This window comes from Scyliorhinus torazame, chromosome 8, assembly GCF_047496885.1.
Source record: "Scyliorhinus torazame isolate Kashiwa2021f chromosome 8, sScyTor2.1, whole genome shotgun sequence".
NCBI classification, from domain to species: Eukaryota; Metazoa; Chordata; class Chondrichthyes; order Carcharhiniformes; family Scyliorhinidae; genus Scyliorhinus; species Scyliorhinus torazame.
The window spans coordinates 269836487-269856882 of NC_092714.1; the positions used below are offsets into that span (position 1 = coordinate 269836487).

Genomic DNA, 20396 nt, shown 5'->3' on the forward strand with positions numbered 1-20396 from the left:
ATTAAATATGTAGAAAGAATTAGAAGTGAAGAACCAGGCGCTCCGGTTTCCCTCCACAAGTCCCGAAAGATGTGCTGTTAGGTTGGGCCCTCTGAATTCTCCCTCATTGTACTTGAACAGGTGCCGGAGTGTGGCGACAAGGGGATTTTCACAGTAACTTCACTGCAGTGTTAATATAAGCTTACTTGTGACACTAATAAAGATTATCATCATTATTAAAGGTCAAACTAACAAGGAAGAATGAGCACCTCCAACCTCTTTAAGTAGTGGATCTTTCCAGAATAGACATTTTGAAATGCCAAGGGCTTTTGCAATGTAATTGACTGAGCCTTACAGATCACATGACATGAACCAATTTGAGAACTAATTTATAATTTGATAAATTAAATTCAAAGTATAAAGCAATTTTATACCATCAACTCTGCCTTATATATTAATACTTTAGCACTTGCTCATTTAATTCAGTTACTTTACCTTGGGTGAAATAATGCTTTCCACAGTAGTCTCCAGATTGCATTCAAACACATGGGCTTTTGTCAACTTTTTGTCCCAATGGGCGGCAAGCCAAATCTTAGCCAATGGCCCACGTTTGCTGAGAAATAAGGCAGCATAAAACATCACTGCAGCTACTAGAACTAAGTTAGAGAAAATGCTGGTGAAGGAAAGAAAAACATTGTGAAACATTGCAGAATAAGGGATCATATTATTAACAATACATCAGTTAGGTGTAAGAATTCTAATAGCTATATTAGGATTGCTAAACCAACTATATCACAAGAATGCCTCTTTTTCCTTTCCTGTTTTCATTGACACGCACATTATATAAACTGTCTGGAGTTGACTTTAAGCTAATCTGCAACATGTTAGTCATTCTGTTCTATTTCCAGTAATATATGGAACTCTACAGTTTGTCATTCCCCTCCAAGCTAAACACCATTCTGACTTGGAACTATATCACTGCTCCTTCACAGTCATGGGACTAAAATCCTGAAACTGCCTTCCTAACAGCACTATGGGTGTACCTACACCAGATGGACTGCGACAGATCAAGAAGAGGTTCACAACCACCTTCTCAAGGGTAATTAGGGATGGGCAATAAATGCTCGTAACACTCCGATCCCATGAAAGAAAAATAGTTGGTGCTTGGAATCTGATCAGTTTTACAAGTACAGTATAAATTTTATCACGTATAAAATTGTATTTATGCTATAGGCAACCACAGCCATCAGTGTCCGCTGATCACAAGCTACTTTTCTCTGTGACACAACTATTACTCCAACAGGAGGACTGTACTGTGGTTACTTACACTTGCAACTTAATTTGAATTGTAAACAAATGTAATGATCATCAAAGTATGGTATTAAACATTGGAAGATACAAATACAGTACATCAGTTTTAAAGTCTTGTAAATGTAATTCTTATTTGGGAGGAGGTGACATATATAACTGCCTATTTTAAATGATTATGTAATTAAAAAATCACACCATCATGTCGGTAAACATTTTTTCCACAATTAACAGAAGTTAATTGTATTCTTACCAGCATCTCAGAAAAAACGACAATTTAAAGAATGGCTGTATTCATTTTTTATATTGTATTCTATACTAACCTTCAACATGTAAGTGGATAAACATTTGAAGGGGAGAAAAATTGAACGGGTATGGGGAAAAAGCAGGCAAGTGGGACTAAATGGATAGCACTTTCTTTTTTTTTTATTAAATATTTTATTGAAAATTTTTGGTCAACCAACACAGTACATTGTGCATCCTTTACACAATATTATAACAACACAAATAACAATGACCTATTTAATAAACAAAAAATGAATAAATAATAAATAACAAAAATGAAAACTAGCCCTAATTGGCAACTGCCTTGTCACAAGTAACACTCTCCAAAAATATAATTTAACAGTCCAATATATAATTATCTGTAGCAACGACCTATACATACTATACAGTATATATTAACAACCCTGAGAGTCCTTCTGGTTCCTCCTCCCCCCCCCCCCCCCCCCACCCCTCCCCGCCCCCCCCCCCCTCCCGATCCTGGGCTGCTGCTGCTGCCTTCTTTTTCCCATTCCGTCTATCTTTCTGCGAGGTATTCGACGAACGGTTGCCACCGCCTGGTGAACCCTTGAGCCGACGCCCTTAGGACGAACTTAATCCGCTCTAGCTTTATAAGCCCCGCCATGTCATTTATACAGGTCTCCACCCCCGGGGGCTTGGCTTCTTTCCACATTAGCAATATCCTGCGCCGGGCTACTAGGGACGCAAAGGCCAAAACATCGGCCTCGCTCGCCTCCTGCACTCCCGGCTCTTGTGCAACCCCAAATATAGCCAACCCCCAGCTTGGTTCGACCCGGACTCCTACTACTTTTGAAAGCACCTTGGTCACCCCCATCCAAAACCTCTGTAGTGCCGGGCATGACCAAAACATATGGGTATGATTCGCTGGACTTCTCGAGCACCTCGCACACCTATCCTCCACCCCAAAAAATTTACTGAGCCGTGCTCCAGTCATATGTGCCCTGTGTAATACCTTAAACTGAATCAGGTTTAGCCTGGCACACGAGGACGACGAGTTTACCCTGCTTAGGGCATCTGCCCACAGCCCCTCCTCGATCTCCTCCCCCAGCTCTTCTTCCCATTTCCCTTTTAGTTCATCTACCATAGTCTCCCCTTCGTCCCTCATTTCCCTATATATATCTGACACCTTACCATCCCCCACCCATGTCTTTGAGATCACTCTGTCCTGCACCTCTTGTGTCGGGAGCTGCGGGAATTCCCTCACCTGTTGCCTCGCAAAAGCCCTCAGTTGCATATACCTGAATGCATTCCCTTGGGGCAACCCATATTTCTCGGTCAGCGCTCCCAGACTCGCGAACTTCCCATCCACAAACAGATCTTTCAGTTGCGTTATTCCTGCTCTTTGCCACATTCCATATCCCCCATCCATTCCCCCCGGGGCAAACCTATGGTTGTTTCTTATCGGGGACCCCCCCCCCCCAAGGCTCCAGTCTTTCCCCTATGCCGTCTCCACTGTCCCCAAATCTTCAGTGTAGCCACCACCACCGGGCTTGTGGTGTAGTTCCTCGGTGAGAACGGCAATGGGGCTGTCACCATAGCCTGTAGGCTAGTCCCCCTACAGGACGCCCTCTCTAATCTCTTCCACGCCGCTCCCTCCTCCTCTCCCATCCACTTACTCACCATTGAAATATTAGCGGCCCAATAATACTCACTTAGGCTCGGTAGTGCCAGCCCCCCCCTATCCCTGCTACGCTGTAAGAATCCCTTCCTCACTCTCGGGGTCTTCCCGGCCCACACAAAACCCATGATGCTCTTTTCAATCCTTTTAAAAAAAGCCTTCGTGATCACCACCGGGAGGCACTGAAACACAAAGAGGAATCTCGGGAGGACCACCATCTTAACCGCCTGCACCCTCCCTGCCATTGACAGGGATACCATATCCCATCTCTTGAAATCCTCCTCCATCTGTTCCACCAACCGCGTTAAATTTAACCTGTGCAATGTGCCCCAATTCTTAGCTATCTGGATCCCCAGGTAACGAAAGTCCCTTGTTACCTTCCTCAGCGGTAGGTCCTCTATTTCTCTACTCTGCTCCCCTGGATGCACCACAAACAACTCATTTTTCCCCATGTTCAATTTATACCCTGAAAAATCCCCAAACTCCCCAAGTATCCGCATTATTTCTGGCATCCCCTCCGCCGGGTCCGCCACGTATAGTAGCAAATCGTCCGCATACAAAGATACCCGGTGCTCTTCTCCTCCCCTAAGTACTCCCCTCCACTTCTTGGAACCCCTCAACGCTATCGCCAGGGGCTCAATCGCCAGTGCAAACAATAATGGGGACAGAGGGCATCCCTGCCTTGTCCCTCTATGGAGCCGAAAATATGCAGATCCCCGTCCATTCGTGACCACGCTCGCCACTGGGGCCCTATACAACAGCTGCACCCATCTAACATACCCCTCTCCAAAACCAAATCTCCTCAACACCTCCCACAAATAATCCCACTCCACTCTATCAAATGCTTTCTCGGCATCCATCGCCACTACTATCTCCGTTTCTCCCTCTGGTGGGGCCATCATCATTACCCCCAACAACCTCCGTATATTCGTGTTCAGCTGTCTCCCCTTCACAAACCCAGTTTGGTCCTCGTGGACCACCCCCGGGACACATTCCTCTATTCTCATTGCCATTACCTTGGCCAGGACCTTGGCATCTACATTTAGGAGGGAAATAGGTCTATAGGACCCGCATTGTAGCGGGTCCTTTTCCTTCTTTAAGAGAAGCGATATCGTTGCTTCAGACATAGTCAGGGGCAGTTGTCCCCTTTCCTTTGCCTCATTAAAGGTCCTCGTCAGTACCGGGGCGAGCAAGTCCACATATTTTCTATAGAATTCGACTGGGAATCCATCCGGTCCCGGGGCCTTTCCCGCCTGCATGCTCCTAATTCCTTTCACCACTTCTTCTACCTCGATCTGTGCTCCCAGTCCCACCCTTTCCTGCTCTTCCACCTTGGGAAATTCCAGCCGATCCAAGAAGCCCATCATTCTCTCCCTCCCATCCGGGGGTTGAGCTTCATATAATTTTTTATAAAATGTCTTGAACACTCCATTCACTCTCTCCGCTCCCTGCTCCATCTCTCCTTCCTCATCCCTCACTCCCCCTATTTCCCTCGCTGCTCCCCTTTTCCTCAATTGGTGTGCCAGCAACCTGCTCGCCTTCTCCCCATATTCGTACTGTACACCCTGTGCCTTCCTCCATTGCCTCTGCAGTGCCTGTAGTCAGCAAGTCAAATTCTACATGTAGCCTTTGCCTTTCCCTGTACAGTCCCTCCTCCGGTGCTTCCGCATATTGTCTGTCCACCCTCAAAAGTTCTTGCAGCAACCGCTCCCGTTCCTTACTCTCCTGCTTCCCTTTATGTGCCCTTATTGATATCAGCTCCCCTCTAACCACCGCCTTCAACGCCTCCCAGACCACTCCCACCTGGACCTCCCCATTATCATTGAGTTCCAAGTACTTTTCAATGCACCCCCTCACCCTTAGACACACACCCTCATCTGCCATTAGTCCCATGTCCATTCTCCAGGGTGGGCGCCCTCCTGTTTCCTCCCCTATCTCCAAGTCCACCCAGTGTGGAGCGTGATCCGAAATGGCTATAGCCGTATACTCCGTTCCCCTCACCTTCGGGATCAATGCCCTACCCAGCACAAAAAAGTCTATTCGCGAGTAGACTTTATGGACATAGGAGAAAAACGAGAACTCCTTACTCCTAAGTCTGCTAAATCTCCACGGGTCTACACCTCCCATCTGCTCCATAAAATCTTTAAGCACCTTGGCTGCTGCCGGCCTCCTTCCAGTCCTGGACTTCGACCTATCCAGCCCTGGTTCCAACACCGTATTAAAATCTCCCCCCATTATCAGCTTTCCCATCTCTAGGTCCGGAATGCGTCCTAGCATCCGCCTCATAAAATTGGCATCATCCCAGTTCGGGGCATATACGTTTACCAAAACCACCGTCTCCCCCTGTAGTTTGCCACTCACCATCACGTATCTGCCCCCGTTATCCGCCACTATAGTCTTTGCCTCGAACATTACCCGCTTCCCCACTAATATAGCCACCCCCCTGTTTTTCGCATCTAGCCCCGAATGGAACACCTGCCCCACCCATCCTTTGCGTAGCCTAACCTGGTCTATCAGTTTCAGGTGCGTTTCCTGTAACATAACCACATCTGCCTTAAGTTTCTTAAGGTGTGCGAGTACCCGTGCCCTCTTTATCGGCCCGTTCAGCCCTCTCACGTTCCACGTGATCAGCCGAGTTGGGGGGCTTCCTACCCCCCCCCTTGTCGATTAGCCATCACCTTTTTCCAGCTCCTCACCCAGTTCCCACGCAGCTGTATCTCCCCCAGGCGGTGCCCCCCCGCCCATCCTCTCCCATACCAGCTCCCCCCTCTCCCCAGCAGCAGCAACCCAGTAATTCCCCCCTCCCACCCCCCCCCCCGCTAGATCCCCTGCTAGCGTAATTACTCCCCCCATGTTGCTCCCAGAAGTCAGCAAACTCTGGCTGACCTCGGCTTCCCCCCGTGACCTCGGCTCGCACCGTGCGACGCCCCCTCCTTCCTGCTTCTCTCTTCCCGCCATGATTATCATAGCGCGGGAACCAAGCCCGCGCTTCTCCCTTGGCCCCGCCCCCAATGGCCAACGCCCCATCTCCTCCACCTCCCCCCATCACCACCTGTGGGAGAGAGAATAGTTACCACATCGCAGGATTAGTACATAAAACTCCTCTTTGCCCCCCACATTCGCCCCACCACTTTGTTCGAACGTTCTTTTTAATAACCCGCTCATTCCAGTTTTTCTTCCACAATAAAAGTCCACGCTTCATCCGCCGTCTCAAAGTAGTGGTGCCTCCCTCGATATGTGACCCACAGTCTTGCCGGTTGCAGCATTCCAAATTTTATCTTCTTTTTATGAAGCACCGCCTTGGCCCGATTAAAGCTCGCCCTCCTTCTCGCCACCTCCGCACTCCAGTCTTGGTAAACGCGGATCACCGCGTTCTCCCATTTACTGCTCCGAGTTTTCTTCGCCCATCTAAGGACCATTTCTCTATCCTTAAAACGGAGGAATCTCACCACTATGGCTCTGGGAATTTCTCCTGCTCTCGGTCCTCGCGCCATCACTCGGTATGTTCCCTCCACCTCCAACGGACCCGCCGGGGCCTCCGCTCCCATTAACGAGTGCAGCATCGTGCTCACATATGCCCCGACGTCCGCTCCCTCCACACCTTCAGGAAGACCAAGAATCCTCAGGTTGTTCCTCCTTGCGTTGTTTTCCAGTGCCTCCAACCTTTCCACACATCGTTTCTGATGTGCCTCCTGCGTCTCCGTCTTCACCACCAGGCCCTGTATATCGTCCTCATTCTCGGCTGCCTTTGCCTTCACGACCCGAAGCTCCCGCTCCTGGGTCTTTTGTTCCTCCTTTAGCCCTTCGATCGCCTGTAGTATCGGGGCCAACAGCTCTTTCTTCATTTCCTTTTTTATCTCCTCCACACAGCATTTCAAGAACTCTTGTTGTTCAGGGCCCCATGTTAAACTGCCACCTTCCGACGCCATCTTGGTTTTTGCTTGCCTTCCTTGCCGCTGTTCTAAAGGATCCACTGCAATCTGGCCACTCTCTCCTCCTTTTTCCATCCGTATCCAGGGGGGATTCCCTTCTGGTTTACCGCACAGTGTTTTTAGCCATCAAAATTGCCGTTGGGGCTCCTATCAAGAGCCCAAAAGTCCGTTTCACAGGGAGCTGCCGAAACGTGCGACTCAGCTGGTCATCGCCGCACCCGGAAGTCCAATGGATAGCACTTTCAAAGAACAAAGAAACAATAGGGCAAATGACCTACCATGCAATAATATTCTTTCTTGAATGTATAAAATGCTTAGAATTAGGATAAGTGGTAAATATCAGAAAGAATATCACATTTCTTGAAGAGGATCCATAACAATGTAATTTATGCTTGAGTTGCTGGAAAAAGCAGGTCTCATGGGCTAAATCTTTATTCATTCAAAATATTAAATAGAAAGTATATAAAAATTACAACATGGAAACAGGCCACCATTTGGCACAGTCAATTCATGTTGGTGAGTAGTAGTTCGAATCCTATGTGTTTACAAATCTATTCAGCCTTCTTTCTTTCGGCCATCTATCTAAACTCTTCTCAAATGTTGACATGCTCTGTCTCAATCACTAACTCCAGAAGTACATTATAGCCTGACAACCGTCGGTGTAAAAAGGTTCCTCCTGTTCTTTGTTGTAAGGTTTAATGTAAAAGATTTCCAATGTCCCATCTTTCTGGATCCTTCAACCATTGGAAAGGTCTATTTCTTCCATAATTCCATCCCTTCATAATTATAGTACGAAGTCTTACAACACCAGGTTAAAGTCCAACAGGTTTGTTTCGATGTCACTAGCTTTCGGAAGCTAGTGGCATCTCCACTTCATAATTATAAACATTTCTATCAAATAACATATAGCTCTGGATTTACACTCGCCGCCAGGATCTGGTGTTGAAGGCGGAGCTGCAGTCAATGAACAGCAGTCTGTAGGTGTCCTTGTTGTCGAGATGTTCGAGTGTTGATTGTAGGGCCAGAGAGATAGCATCTGCTGTTGATCGGTTGCCACGGTAGGCGAACTACAATGGATTGAGACTGTCTGGGAGGCTGGTGTTGATCCATCTCGTGACTAGGCGCTCAAAGCATTTCCTGATAACGTACGTCAGGGCCACCGGTCGGTAGTCTTTGAGGCACGCTACCTTGTTCTTTTTTGGTACTGGTATTATGGTGGTCTTCGTGAAACAGGTGGGGACTTCGGAGCGGAGAAGTGAGGTGTTGAATTTATCTACGAATACTCGCCAGCTGGTCAGTGCAGGCTCTGCGTGCTCACCCAGGGACACCGTCGGGGCCCGCCGCTTTCCACGGGTTTACTTTGGGCAGCTCTTACCGCCGAGGGTGTAATAGTGGGTATGAGTGGGTACAGGGCTGTTGGGGCGGGTGGCACTGATATGTTGGCTGGCTGTTCAAATCAGGGTACGGTCTTCTTCCTAATCCACAAAGATTAGTCCGAGAGAAATATTTTTATGAGCACATGATCACACAATTCAATGATACATAAATGTTGGCCAGAACATCTACTTCCAAAACAAACTGCCTTCCACAGATAACAATGAGTCAAGTTTATTATTTAAAACATGCTATGTATATATTTAGCTAAATATTTTGAACTTTTACATCTGCATGTGATTCCTATCAAGTTTACCATTTATATTCTTTGGCCCATATTTATAATGGAAACTGTTCATGCAAACTGGTAAAGCTATAATTATAAACTCCATCCAGCAGGTATTATACTCTCTGTTCCAATTGTCCCACAGGCTGTAAACCCCATTTCATTTGAACACTCCTATCCACAATGCCATGGGGCATTGACTATATCTATGTTATAATGAAAAATAATACATTTACATTCATTTTCTGTCTTGAAAACCTTTTTTCCAGTTTAAAAAAATTAATTTGAGGGATCTGTGTCGTTGTTAGGCCAGCATTTATTGCCCATCCCCAGTTGCCCTTCACAAGATGGTGGCAAGTTGCCTTCTTGAACCGCTGCAGTCTCTCAGCTGTAGCTACACCCACAGTGCTGTGATGGAGGGAGTTCCAGGATTTTGACCCAGCAACAATGAAGGAACGGCGATTTCCAAGTCGGGGACGTAAATTACTTGGGAGGAGAACCTCCGGGTGATGGGTTCCCAGCTTTCTGCTGCTCTTGTCCTTCTAGATGGCAGTGGTGATGAATTTGGAAGGTGCCGCCTAAGGAACCGTGGCCTAAGGAACCTGCAGTGCATCTTGTAGTTGGCAACACGTTTGCCACAGTTCGTCAGTAGTAGAGGAATTCAATGTTTGTGGAAGGGAAAGCAATCAAGCAGGATGCTTTTTCCTGGATGGTGTTGAGCTTTAGTGTTGCTGGAGCTGCACACATCCAGGCAAGTGGAGAGTGTTCCATCATACTCCTGAATTGTGCCTTGGAGATGGTGGACAGGCTTTGATGGTGTGGGGTCAGGAAGCGAGTTACTTGCTGCAAGATTCCTAGCCTTTGACGTGCTCTGGTAGCCACAGTATTAATATGGCTAGTCCAGTTCAGTTTCTGATCAATGGTAACCTCCAGGATGTTGATTGTGGGGGATTCAATGACGGTAATGCCATTGAATGCCAAGGGGCGATGGTTAGATCCTCTCTTGAAGAGGTTGGTTAATACCTGGAACTTGTGTGGCATGAGTTTAACTTGCCACTTGTCAGCCGAAGCCTGGACATGGACTGCTTCAGTATCTGAGGAGTCGTGAATGGTGCTGAACATTGTGCAGTCATCTGCAAACTTCTGATTTCTGTCCTTATGATGGAAGGGAGGTCATTGATGAAGCAGCTGAAGATGGTTGGGTTCAGGACACTACTCTGAGGAAGTGCCAGGTATGACTCCAGCCAGCGGAGTTTTCCCTCATTCACATTGACTCCAGTTTTGCTCGGGTTCCTTGATGCCATCCTCAGTCAAATGCTGCCTTGATATCAAGGGCAGTCACTCTCAACTCACCTGTCATTCAGCTCTTTTGTCCATGTTTGAACCAAGGCTGTAATGTGGTCAGGTGCTGAGTGACCCTGACGAAACCCAAACTGAGCATCAGTGAGCAGGCTATTGCTAAGTAAGTGTCGCTTGATACCACTGTTGATGACTCCTTCCATCACTTTGTTGATGATGGAGATTAGATGATGGGGCGGTAATTGACTGGGTTGGATTTGTCCTTTCCCACGAGTACAGGAATCATCTGGGCAACATTCCACATTGCCGGGTGCATGCCAGTGTTGAGGATGTACTGAAAAAGCTTGGCTAAATGTTCAGCAAGTTCTGGAGCACACGTCTTCAGTACTATTGCCGCAATATTGTCAGGGCCCATAGCCTGTGTCCGGTGCCTTCAGCCGTTTTGTGACATCTTGTGGAGCGAATCGTATTGGCTGAAGACTGACATCTCTGATGCTGAGGACACCAAGATGGATCATCCACTCGGCACTTCTGGCTGATGATTGTTGCAAATGCTTGTGTCTTGTCTTGTCTTTTGCACATATGTGCTGGGCTCCTCCATCATTGAGGATGGCGATATTTGTGGAGCCTCCTCCTCCAGTGAGTTGTTTAATTGTTCACCACCATTCACGGCTGGATGTGGCAGGACTGCTGAGCTTAGATCTGATGTGTTCGTTGTGGAATCGCTTGTCCACACATGCGCAAACCGCTCGGCGTATTTCTGCGCATGCTCAGGGGTTCTCTTCTCCGCACCGGCCCACGGGCAATATGGCGGGGCCCTACAGGGGCACGGCGCGGAGGAAAGAAGTCCCCCCACGGACCATGCCCGCCCGCAGATCGGTAGGCCCCGATCACGGGCCAGGCCACCGTGGGCCCCCTCCCCAGGGTCGGATCCCCCCCCCCCTCCTGAGGACCGCCCCCGCACTTACCTGCCAGGACAAAACATGGACAAAAGAGCTGAATGACAGGTGAGGTGAGTGACTGCCCCTTGGGCTCTCCAGGGGCTGTTGCTGGCCTCAATTATACATTCCCACCGCAGCCGCTGGACCGCCACCCTCAACCAGGCTGGCACACCCGTGGCATTCTTTTCCTGGGCACTGTACCATCTGCTCCTGGTGGCTACGGGTTTCCAATCCGGGATGAGGTTTGCAAACAGGGGAGGTAGGTCGACCTTAAGGGTCGTGAGGCCGCATAAGGTGAGGGGTGGTAGGGGTCCGCGGTGGCAGGCGATGAGCGGCCAGATGAGGTGCCCGATGAGCCGGGGTCCTGAGGCGGCATCCAAAATGGCGCCGAAGATGGCGGCGCCCATGGCGGACGGTGTTAAAGATGGCGGCACCTACGGGCTGCACATGGTCTGATGGGAGGAAGATGGCAGATGGGGACGAAAATGGTGGCGCCCACGGGTCGCACGTGGGGGTTGCAGGAACAATGGGCCTGGATACAGCGGTGATCGACCGGGCCTGGCAGACCGCAGCGAAATGTCCCTTCTTCCCGCAGGCCTTGCAGATTGCGCTCCGCGCCGGGCAGCGCTGCTGGGCGTGCTTTGTCTGCCCGCAGAATAGTATTTGGGCCCCCGGGGTTGGTTGGCTGCCGCGCGGCGCAGGCTTGGGGTTGGCTGGGGGCGGCCGCTGGTGGGGCCCACGATGTCCATGAGGGCGCCGTGCGGTCGGGGGCGTACGACTGTACGTTACGGGAGGCAACAGTCAGTGAGTGTGCGAGCTGTCTGGTTGCCGCAAGGTCGAGGGTACTCCCTTCTAATAGGCGCTGGCGGATGTACGCTGATCTCATGCCCGTAACAAAATCGTCCCTGATTAAAAGTTCAGTATATTCGACTGCCGAAACTGCCTGGCAATCACAGTTCCTCGCCAGGATGTGCACACACCGGAAATCATCTAAAGACTCACCGGGAGTTGCTGTCTCGTGGACAGGAGGTGCCTAGCGTACAGTTTGTTGATTGGGCGAATATTTTTTAAATCGCTTGTCACAAGTAGGCTTCAACTGAAGTTACATAGACATACATACATGGAATTTATAGTGCAGAAGGAGGCCATTCAGCCCATCGAGTCTGCACCGGCTCTTGGAAAGAGCACCCTACCCAAGGTCAACACCTCCACCCTATCCCCATAACCCAGTAACCCCACCCAACACTAAGGGCAATTTTGGACACTAAGGGCAATTTATCATGGCCAATCCATCTAACCTGCACATCTTTGGACTGTGGGAGGAAACCGGAGCACCCGGAGGAAACCCACGCACACACGGGGAGCATGTGCAGACTCCGCACAGTGACCCAAGCCGGAATCGAACCTGGGACCCTGGAGCTGTGAAGCAATTGTGCTACCCACAATGCTACCGTGCTGCACAGTTACTGTGAAAAGCCCCTAGTCGCCACATTCCGGCGCTTGTTTGGGGAGGCTGGTACGGGAATATAATGTCCCTTCAGGAGCTCCATTGCTTCCGTGTAAGTAGGCACATCCCGGATAAGGGGAAAAATATTGGAGCTTACCAGTGAGTAAAGGACCTGGAGTTTCTGTTCTTCCGAGGATTGGTCCATCGCGGATCGGAGGTAGCTCTTGAAACAAGCGAGCCAGTGGTCGAAGGCCGACGCAGCGTTGGCTGCTTGCGGGTGCAGCTGTCGGCGATCAGGCTTGATGCGTAGTTCCATCGCTGTAATATCTCTGCTTAATAAATTGATGCACTATCAATTACGACGAGACGAGAGTAATCGAGGCTTTATTAAGCAGAGGTATGTTTCCTCCTGCAGCTGCTACCAGAAATGGGAGCAGCTCGGTGTGCACACACATTTATACTCCGCCTACTGGGCGGAACCAGCAGGCAGGGATCTACCCTCGTACCTGTAGTACAGGAGCCTTACCGTATTACCTTTAATACAAGTATTATACAAACAGTGGTGACTACCACACTCTTCATGTACAAGACAATGGGAGAATGAAAAACACACATAATATGCGGATATTCTATCTCGGGTACTCTGTGAATTGATGGCCCAGATCAAAAGCACATAAATGCAATTTCAGGACTGTGGGGCTCCGGTTCGAGCAAGCTATAGCCAGTTGGAAGGGAAACATTGGATAACAGCAAAATTGCAAGCCTCAAATGGGTGCGGTGGACAAATGCCTTCTGAATGAAATGAGAATTCTTTGATGTGTTAAATATAGTACAAATACTTTCAACAGTAATAGAGTATTAGCCTGATAGAAATGACAAGAACTGACTAAACAGGAAATGTACACAAAAACAAGGCTTTTGTTATATTATGCAAACACACATTTAAAAATAATGGCCTTGATCTAGCAGCTGCACTAGACGCGGGCGCAAATCTCGTAATGGCAGCTAAATCTCCAAGAGGCCCAAAACGGATTTTGCGCCAGCGGGTTTTCAGTTTATAATCTTCCTGGCCCCCTCCAATGACGCACTAATGTTCACGCCCAGGAAGGACACACACTGATTAGCATATTTTATAATAAATTTGCATTGCATTAGAGATTAATGCCACTACTTCCACCCTCTCCATATCATCCATCCAGTCAGAATCACCACAGGTTTTCAAAAACAAAAATTAATTCTGACGACCACGCCCGGGGCATACAGGTAAGTACAGCCCCCCCGGTGGTGAGGGACATGGCCGCACAATGCCAGGACGGGCGTCCGGGAGTCCGATTAGGGAGGGCAGGGTTCCCTTTATGTCGGGATGGGGGGGGGGTGATGCTTGTTAGAACGAGAGGTCACATATAGGTTAAGGTGGCAGATTTAGTTAGAACGGCGATGAGGAGGAACTACTTCTCGCAGAGGGTGGCAAATTTGTGGTATTCGCTGCCCCATAGTGCGGTGGAATCTGAGTTATTAAGTGGTTTCAAGGAGATAGATATATTTCTGATTTAGGGAACAGGCAGGGAGGTGGATTTTAGACCAGGAAGAGATTAGTCATGTCCTAATTTAATAGCGGAGCAGGCTCGAAGGGCTAAATTGCCTCCTAATTTGCTCCTAATTCCTATGTTTGTGAGCGGAATGCCCCGTTACTTGAGTGTTGAGATGTGGGAAGAGTGCCCCGATACTTGCGGGGTGAGGCGGGGAAAGATTCCCAGATACTTGTTTGTTTGGTGACATGCCCATATGCTCCGGTGATGGGAGGGGTGGGCCGCTGTTTGCCACCCCGATGCCTGTGGGTGGGGTCCTCTATGTCTGTTGGGGTGGGAGTTTATTTTCAATCGCAGAAAGATGGCGCCCTGATCTCTGTTGAGCCGGCAAGGGCCCCACCCCACCAAAGTTACGCACAGATCACATCCCACAATCTGGCAGTCTCAGGTTCAGACTGAAAACCGTCGTGCATCTCTGCCGATGCACAAGCTGAGTTTTCACTCCAGATTTTCTGACCTGAAGTTTGTTTACCTATGACCGAGACTGCGGCTCCCGTTTGCAATTCGATTACGAGAAGGTGACCGTTTACTTGAAGGGTGATCCGACTGGCAGCAATTTGGGGTACCGCAATGCAGTTCAGCTGCATGCATTCGCCATTGGGCTGCTCCAAATGAAAAATGCTGGGTTGATGCCTACCCCGGGTAGGACGGCGAGTTTATTGGACGCCCTGTGGCTTCGCTCCCTGAGACTTCTCCTGCCACACGTCTCATATCGTCTGGGATCTCCCTCTATGGATTTGGGGGACGTATCTTGCCTCGGCAATTCAGTCCTAGATCCGTGGCCTGAATTGATACGTCAGTACCAATGGGAAGGGCTACGTCCCACACTGTTCACTTCCATGCCTTGGGAGCTCCTGTATTCCCTTTTCTGCACTTTCTCTAAAGTAACATTTCTACGGCTTCTTAAGATCCAATAACGACTTGACCAGTAACTTTTATTGCGTCGTCATACTGTTCACGCCACAAACCAAACGGTCTCGCAGCATTTCGGGAAGGGAAGGGCCATAATCACAAAATTCAGCCGGTTTCCTCAAATGTGTTACGAACTCGATGACAGACTCCCCTGGGGTCCTCTTAGCTGTGTTAAACTGGTAACGTTGCATGATGACCAATGGCTTAGGTCATAAAGGTTCGCCGCGAGGGCTATCAGCTCTTCAAAGTGTTGAGCTGATGGGTATGTTTTTATCACGCTGAAGGGGGGGCTCCACTGTCTGCCGCTCGTCACCACTTATAGCCCTGTAAAAGTAAATCAAACACATCAAGTCTCACAAAGAGTGGCATTTTGAAGTCAGTGCAAACCTTATTCTGGCAATGCGAAGAGATGACCATCTTCCAGGTTAACAATGCCGACTGTAGCTTCACTTTTATCCTCGTCGCCAATTTAGCGACCACAGAGGAATCCAAAACGAGAGGCGTAAAGAAACTTTATTTTACAAGTAAACTATTTACACAATCCACTCCAGGTACCAGCCGGGACTACTCATACTCGGCACCCAGGTGGGCCAGCTTTTATCCTGGAGTCCAATGACTCCGCTGATGGGCCCCCGCCCCTCATGTTCTACGAGGCTCACTGGGTGGCTAATTGGTCCGTCCCCGTAGGTCGCGTGCGGGTTATGAGAATGACCAGGTTGAAAGCAATGTCCCTCTGCAGAAGATTATGATTTCAGTGCAGTACCGATGGGAGCGCTTCATTGTTCTCGCTGCCATCTGTTGGATGAGATGTTAAATCTAGTTACGGTCTGCCTATTCTGATAAATGTTAAAGGTCCCAAGGCGCTTGAAGAAGTGCATGTTACCTTAGTCTTCAGCCAACTTCACCAAAAATTCACATCAAAACCTGTTGATATCATTAGTGCAAAATGGCTTCAATATTTACATACGTAACAGTCACTGCATTTCAAAAGTAATTTTCATGCAAAGGACTTTGAAGGCTTTTGATGTGGTAATATGCCATATCACTTTAACCATTACGTGAAGCACTTGGAAAAATTATCTTATCAAATGATTCAGATACAACCTTCAATGGCATTATATTCTTGTGATCTTGGCTACCGCTATATAATGGACAACCTTGCAGCATTATCTGTATATAACTTTTGTAGCTTGTCTTCAATTTAATATAATGGAATTATGATTCAAATGTTACTCTAGCAGTTATATTTGAGTGTTGCTACACAAGAAAGCTGCACATTCATATAAATTATGGCAGCCTACTTTACAGTTTGTGAATGCAGTGGCTCGGCGCTTAGTAACTACATTTGGAGCAACACTACTGAGTGGCCGGATTATCCAGCCGTTCATGTCGTGGGATTCAACCGTCCCGCTGACAGCAAAACCATGACGCGTTTTCCCCAGCGGATGGGAGCAATGGGAAACCCCGTCGACGGCAGCGGGACCAGAAAGTCCCCAGAGTATGGGGCACTGACTCCATTGCCCCAGAGAGTGTGGGGCACGGGCCCTGCGCCTCAACAGTCCGCAGGGGGCACTGACTCTGCACCCAGAATATGTGGCACTGATTCTGCACCCAAAATACGTGGCACTGACCCTGCGCCTCAACAGTCCGCAGGGGGCACTGATTCTGCACCCAGAATACGTGGCACTGGCCTTGACGCCCAGAGTATGTGGTACTGACCCTGCGCCAAGACAATCCGTGGGGGGGCACTGACCCTGCGTCCAGTGAGTCCGCAGGGGGCACTGACCATGCATCCAGTGTGTCCGCAGGGGGCACTGACCCTGCACCCAGAGACACTGATCATGTGTCCATAGAGGCTGGGGGCACTGACCCAGCGCCCAGTGTGTCCACAGGAGGCACTGACCCTGTGTCCAGACGCACTGATCGTGTGTCCATAAAGTCCGGGGGCACTAACCATGCACCCAGAGAGTCAGCAGGCGACACTGACCCTGCGTCCAGAGAGTCCGCCGGGGGTACTGACCCTGCTTCCCGGATCCAGGGGCACTGACCTTGCGCCCAGAATGTCCGCAGGGGGGCAGAGACCCTGCACCCAGACAGTCCGCAGAGTGCACTGATCCTGCACCCAGTGTGTCCGCAGGGTTTACTGACCCTGCACCAGACTGTCCGCAGGGTGCACTGACCCTGCACCAGAGTGTCCGCAGGGGGCAATGACCCTGCACCAGAGGGTCTGCAGGGGGCAGTGACCCTGCACCCAGAGGGTCCGCACGGGGCAGTGACCCTGCACCCAGAGTGTCCGCAGGGGGCAGTGACCCTGCACCAGAGGGTCTGCAGGGGGCAGTGACCCTGCACCCAGAGGGTCTGCAGGGGGCAGTGACCCTGCACCCAGAGTGTCCACAGGGGGCAGTGACCCTGCACCAGAGGGTCCGCAGGGGGCAGTGATCCTGCACCAAAGGGTCCGCAGGGGGCAGTGACCCTGCACCCAGAGTGTCAGAGGGCACTGACCCTGCCCCAGAGGGTCCGCAGGGGGCAGTAACCCTGCACCAGAGGGTCCGCAGGGGGCAGTGACCCTGCACCCAGAGTGTCACAGAGGGCAGTGACCCTGCACCCAGAGTGTCACAGAGGGCACTGACCCTGCACCCAGAGTGTCCGCAGGGGGCAGTGACCTGCACCCAGACAGTCCGCAGAATGCACTGATCCTGCACCCAGAGTGTCCGCAGGGGGCAGTGACCCTGCGCCCAGAGTGTCCGTAGGGGGCAGTGACCCTGCACCCAGACAGTCCGCAGAGTGCACTGATCCTGCACTCAGTGGGTCCGCAGGGGACACTGACCCTGCACTCAGTGTACGCAGGGGGCACTGCCCCTGCGCCCAGAGTGTCCACAGGGGGCAGTGATCCTGCACCCAGAATGTCCGCAGAGTGCAGTGATCCTGCACCCAGAATGTCCGCAGAGTACAGTGATCCTGCACCCAGAGTGTCCGCAGAGGGCACTGACCCCTGCACCCAGAATGTGCGCAGAGTGCAGTGATCCTGCACCCAGGATGTCCGCAGAGTGCAGTGATCCTGCACCCAAAATGTCCGCAGAGGGCACTGACCCTGCACCCAGTGTGTCCGTAGGGGACACTGACCCTGAACTGTGTCCGCAGGGTGCACTGACCCTGAACTCAGTGTCTGCAGGGGGCAGTGACCCTGCGCCCAGAGTGTCCGTAGGGGGCAGTGACCCTGCACCCAGACAGTCCGCAGAGTGCACTGATCCTGCACCCAGTGGGTCCGCAGGGGACACTGACCCTGACTTCAGTGTCCGCAGAGTGCAGTGATCCTGCACACAGTGGGTCCGCAGGGGACACTGACCCTGCGTCCAGTGTGTCCACAGGGGGCATTGATCCTGCACCCAGAATGTCCGCAGAGGGCACTGAACCTGCACCCAGAGTGTCCGCAGAGGGCACTGACCCTGCACCCAGAGTGTCCGCAGGGGGCACTGACCCTGACCTCAGTGTACGCAGGGGGCACTGACCCTGACCTCAGTGTCCGCAGGGGGCACTGACCCTGACCTCAGTGTCCGCAGGGGGCACTGACCCTGACCTCAGTGTCCGCAGGGGGCACTGACCCTGACCTCAGTGTCCGCAGGGGGCACTGACCCTGACCTCAGTGTCCGCAGGGGGCACTGACCATGAACTCAGTGTCCGCATGGGGCACTGACCCTGAACTCTGTGCCCGCAGGGGACACTGACCCTGAACTCAAGTGTCCGCAGGGGACACTGACCCTGAACTCAAGTGTCCGCAGGGGACACTGACCCTGAACTCAAGTGTCCGCAGGGGACACTGACCCTGAACTCAAGTGTCCGCAGGGGACACTGACCCTGAACTCAGTGTCTGCAGCGGGCACTGACCCTCCACACAGAATCCGCAAAGGACGATGACCCTGCGTCCACAGAGGGCACTGACCCTGCTTCCAGTATGACCGCAGGGGACACTGACCCTGCACTCAGAGAGTCCGCAGAGTGCAGTGATCCTGCACCCAGAATGTCCGCAGGGGGCACTGACCCTGACCTCAGTGTCCGCAGGGGGCACTGACCCTGCACCCAATGTGTCCGCAGGGGGCACTGACCCTGACCTCAGTGTCCGCAGGGGGCACTGACCCTGACCTCAGCGTCCGCAGGGGGCACTGACCCTGACCTCAGTGTCCGCAGGGGGCACTGACTCTGACCTCAGTGTCCGCAGGGGGCACTGACTCTGACCTCAGTGTCCGCAGGGGGCACTGACCCTTACCCCAGTGTCCCCAGGGGGCACTGACCCTTACCCCAGTGTCCCCAGGGGGCACTGACCCTGACCTCAGTGTCCGCAGGGAGCACTGACCCTGACCTCAGTGTCCGCAGGGGGCACTGACCCTGACCTCAGTGTCCCCAGGGGGCACTGACCCTGACCTCAGTGTCCGCAGGGGGCACTGACTCTGACCTGTGTCCGCAGGGGGCACTGACCCTTACCCCAGTGTCCCCAGGGGGCACTGACCCTGACCTCAGTGTCCGCAGGGGACACTGACCCTGACCTCAGTGTCCGCAGGGAGCACTGACCCCGAACTCAGTGTCCGCAGGGAGCATTGACCCCGAACTCAAGTATCCGCAGGGGGCACTGACCCTGAACTCAGTGTCCGCAGGGGGCACTGACCCTGACCTCAGTGTCCGCAGGGGGCATTGACCCTTTACCACATGTTCTCCAGGTTGTTCAAATCCACCCCGAGTGCCCAGTATGGGCTTGATGGGCTCTGTGCCATCATGGAAATGTGGTCAATGGGATTGCACCGATTATGCGCAGAAGGATAAAATTCCAAACTACAAGTTGCATCTTCGCATTTTTCTTTGCGAATTCGGATCCATGACTGATTTGATTGAAGGATTACCAATTCCGCAGTTGGGAAATGCAAGAAGTCGCATCGACCAGAGTCTTGGGAAAGGTCCCAAACTCCATGACCGGTTGCATTTCCTCGCGCCCCGCTCGGCCGCTTTGCATTGATTAATTTGCACCGGCTGCCGGCTTGATTCACAACCCATCTACCTCAGTTAGCGAGGGGAAACCTGGCGCTGATCTGGGGATGAGAAGCACGCTCCCATTCTACTCACTGGGAATAAAATCCCCAAATGCAGCGACAGTGCGGTTCCCCGGGCGACGAGCGGACTTTCCTCAGGCCGTTTGTCTCTCGGTGTTGGCGCCAAAGCCGTTCACGCGGATCGGGCGGCAGCAGCACGCGCCCCAGTGACGGTGAGAGCAGAGCACGCGGCCGGCCGTTAGGCAGAGCCGCCTGACCGGCACGTGATAAGCGCTCAGCCCCACCCCCTACCTCCACGCTCTGCCCCGCCCCCATCTCACAACCAGCTCCGCCCCAAACCCGCCTCAGCCCCAACCCAAACCCCGCCCT

At 51.4% G+C, this 20396-nt stretch overlaps 1 protein-coding gene across 1 annotated transcript in view; it reads right to left on the bottom strand.

The window, feature by feature from the left end:
• LOC140428633 (double-strand-break repair protein rad21 homolog) overlaps nucleotides 1-20245 on the bottom strand; it is a 135274-nt gene extending 115029 nt beyond the window's left edge. The window contains exons 1-2 of the mRNA XM_072515300.1: nucleotides 20101-20245; nucleotides 475-652 (exon numbers count right to left, since the gene is read on the bottom strand). Coding sequence (XP_072371401.1) covers nucleotides 475-618 — 144 coding nt within the window. The 5' untranslated portion in view covers nucleotides 619-652; nucleotides 20101-20245. The remainder of the gene's footprint in view (nucleotides 1-474; nucleotides 653-20100) is intronic.
• Nucleotides 20246-20396: the final 151 nt, after the last annotated feature.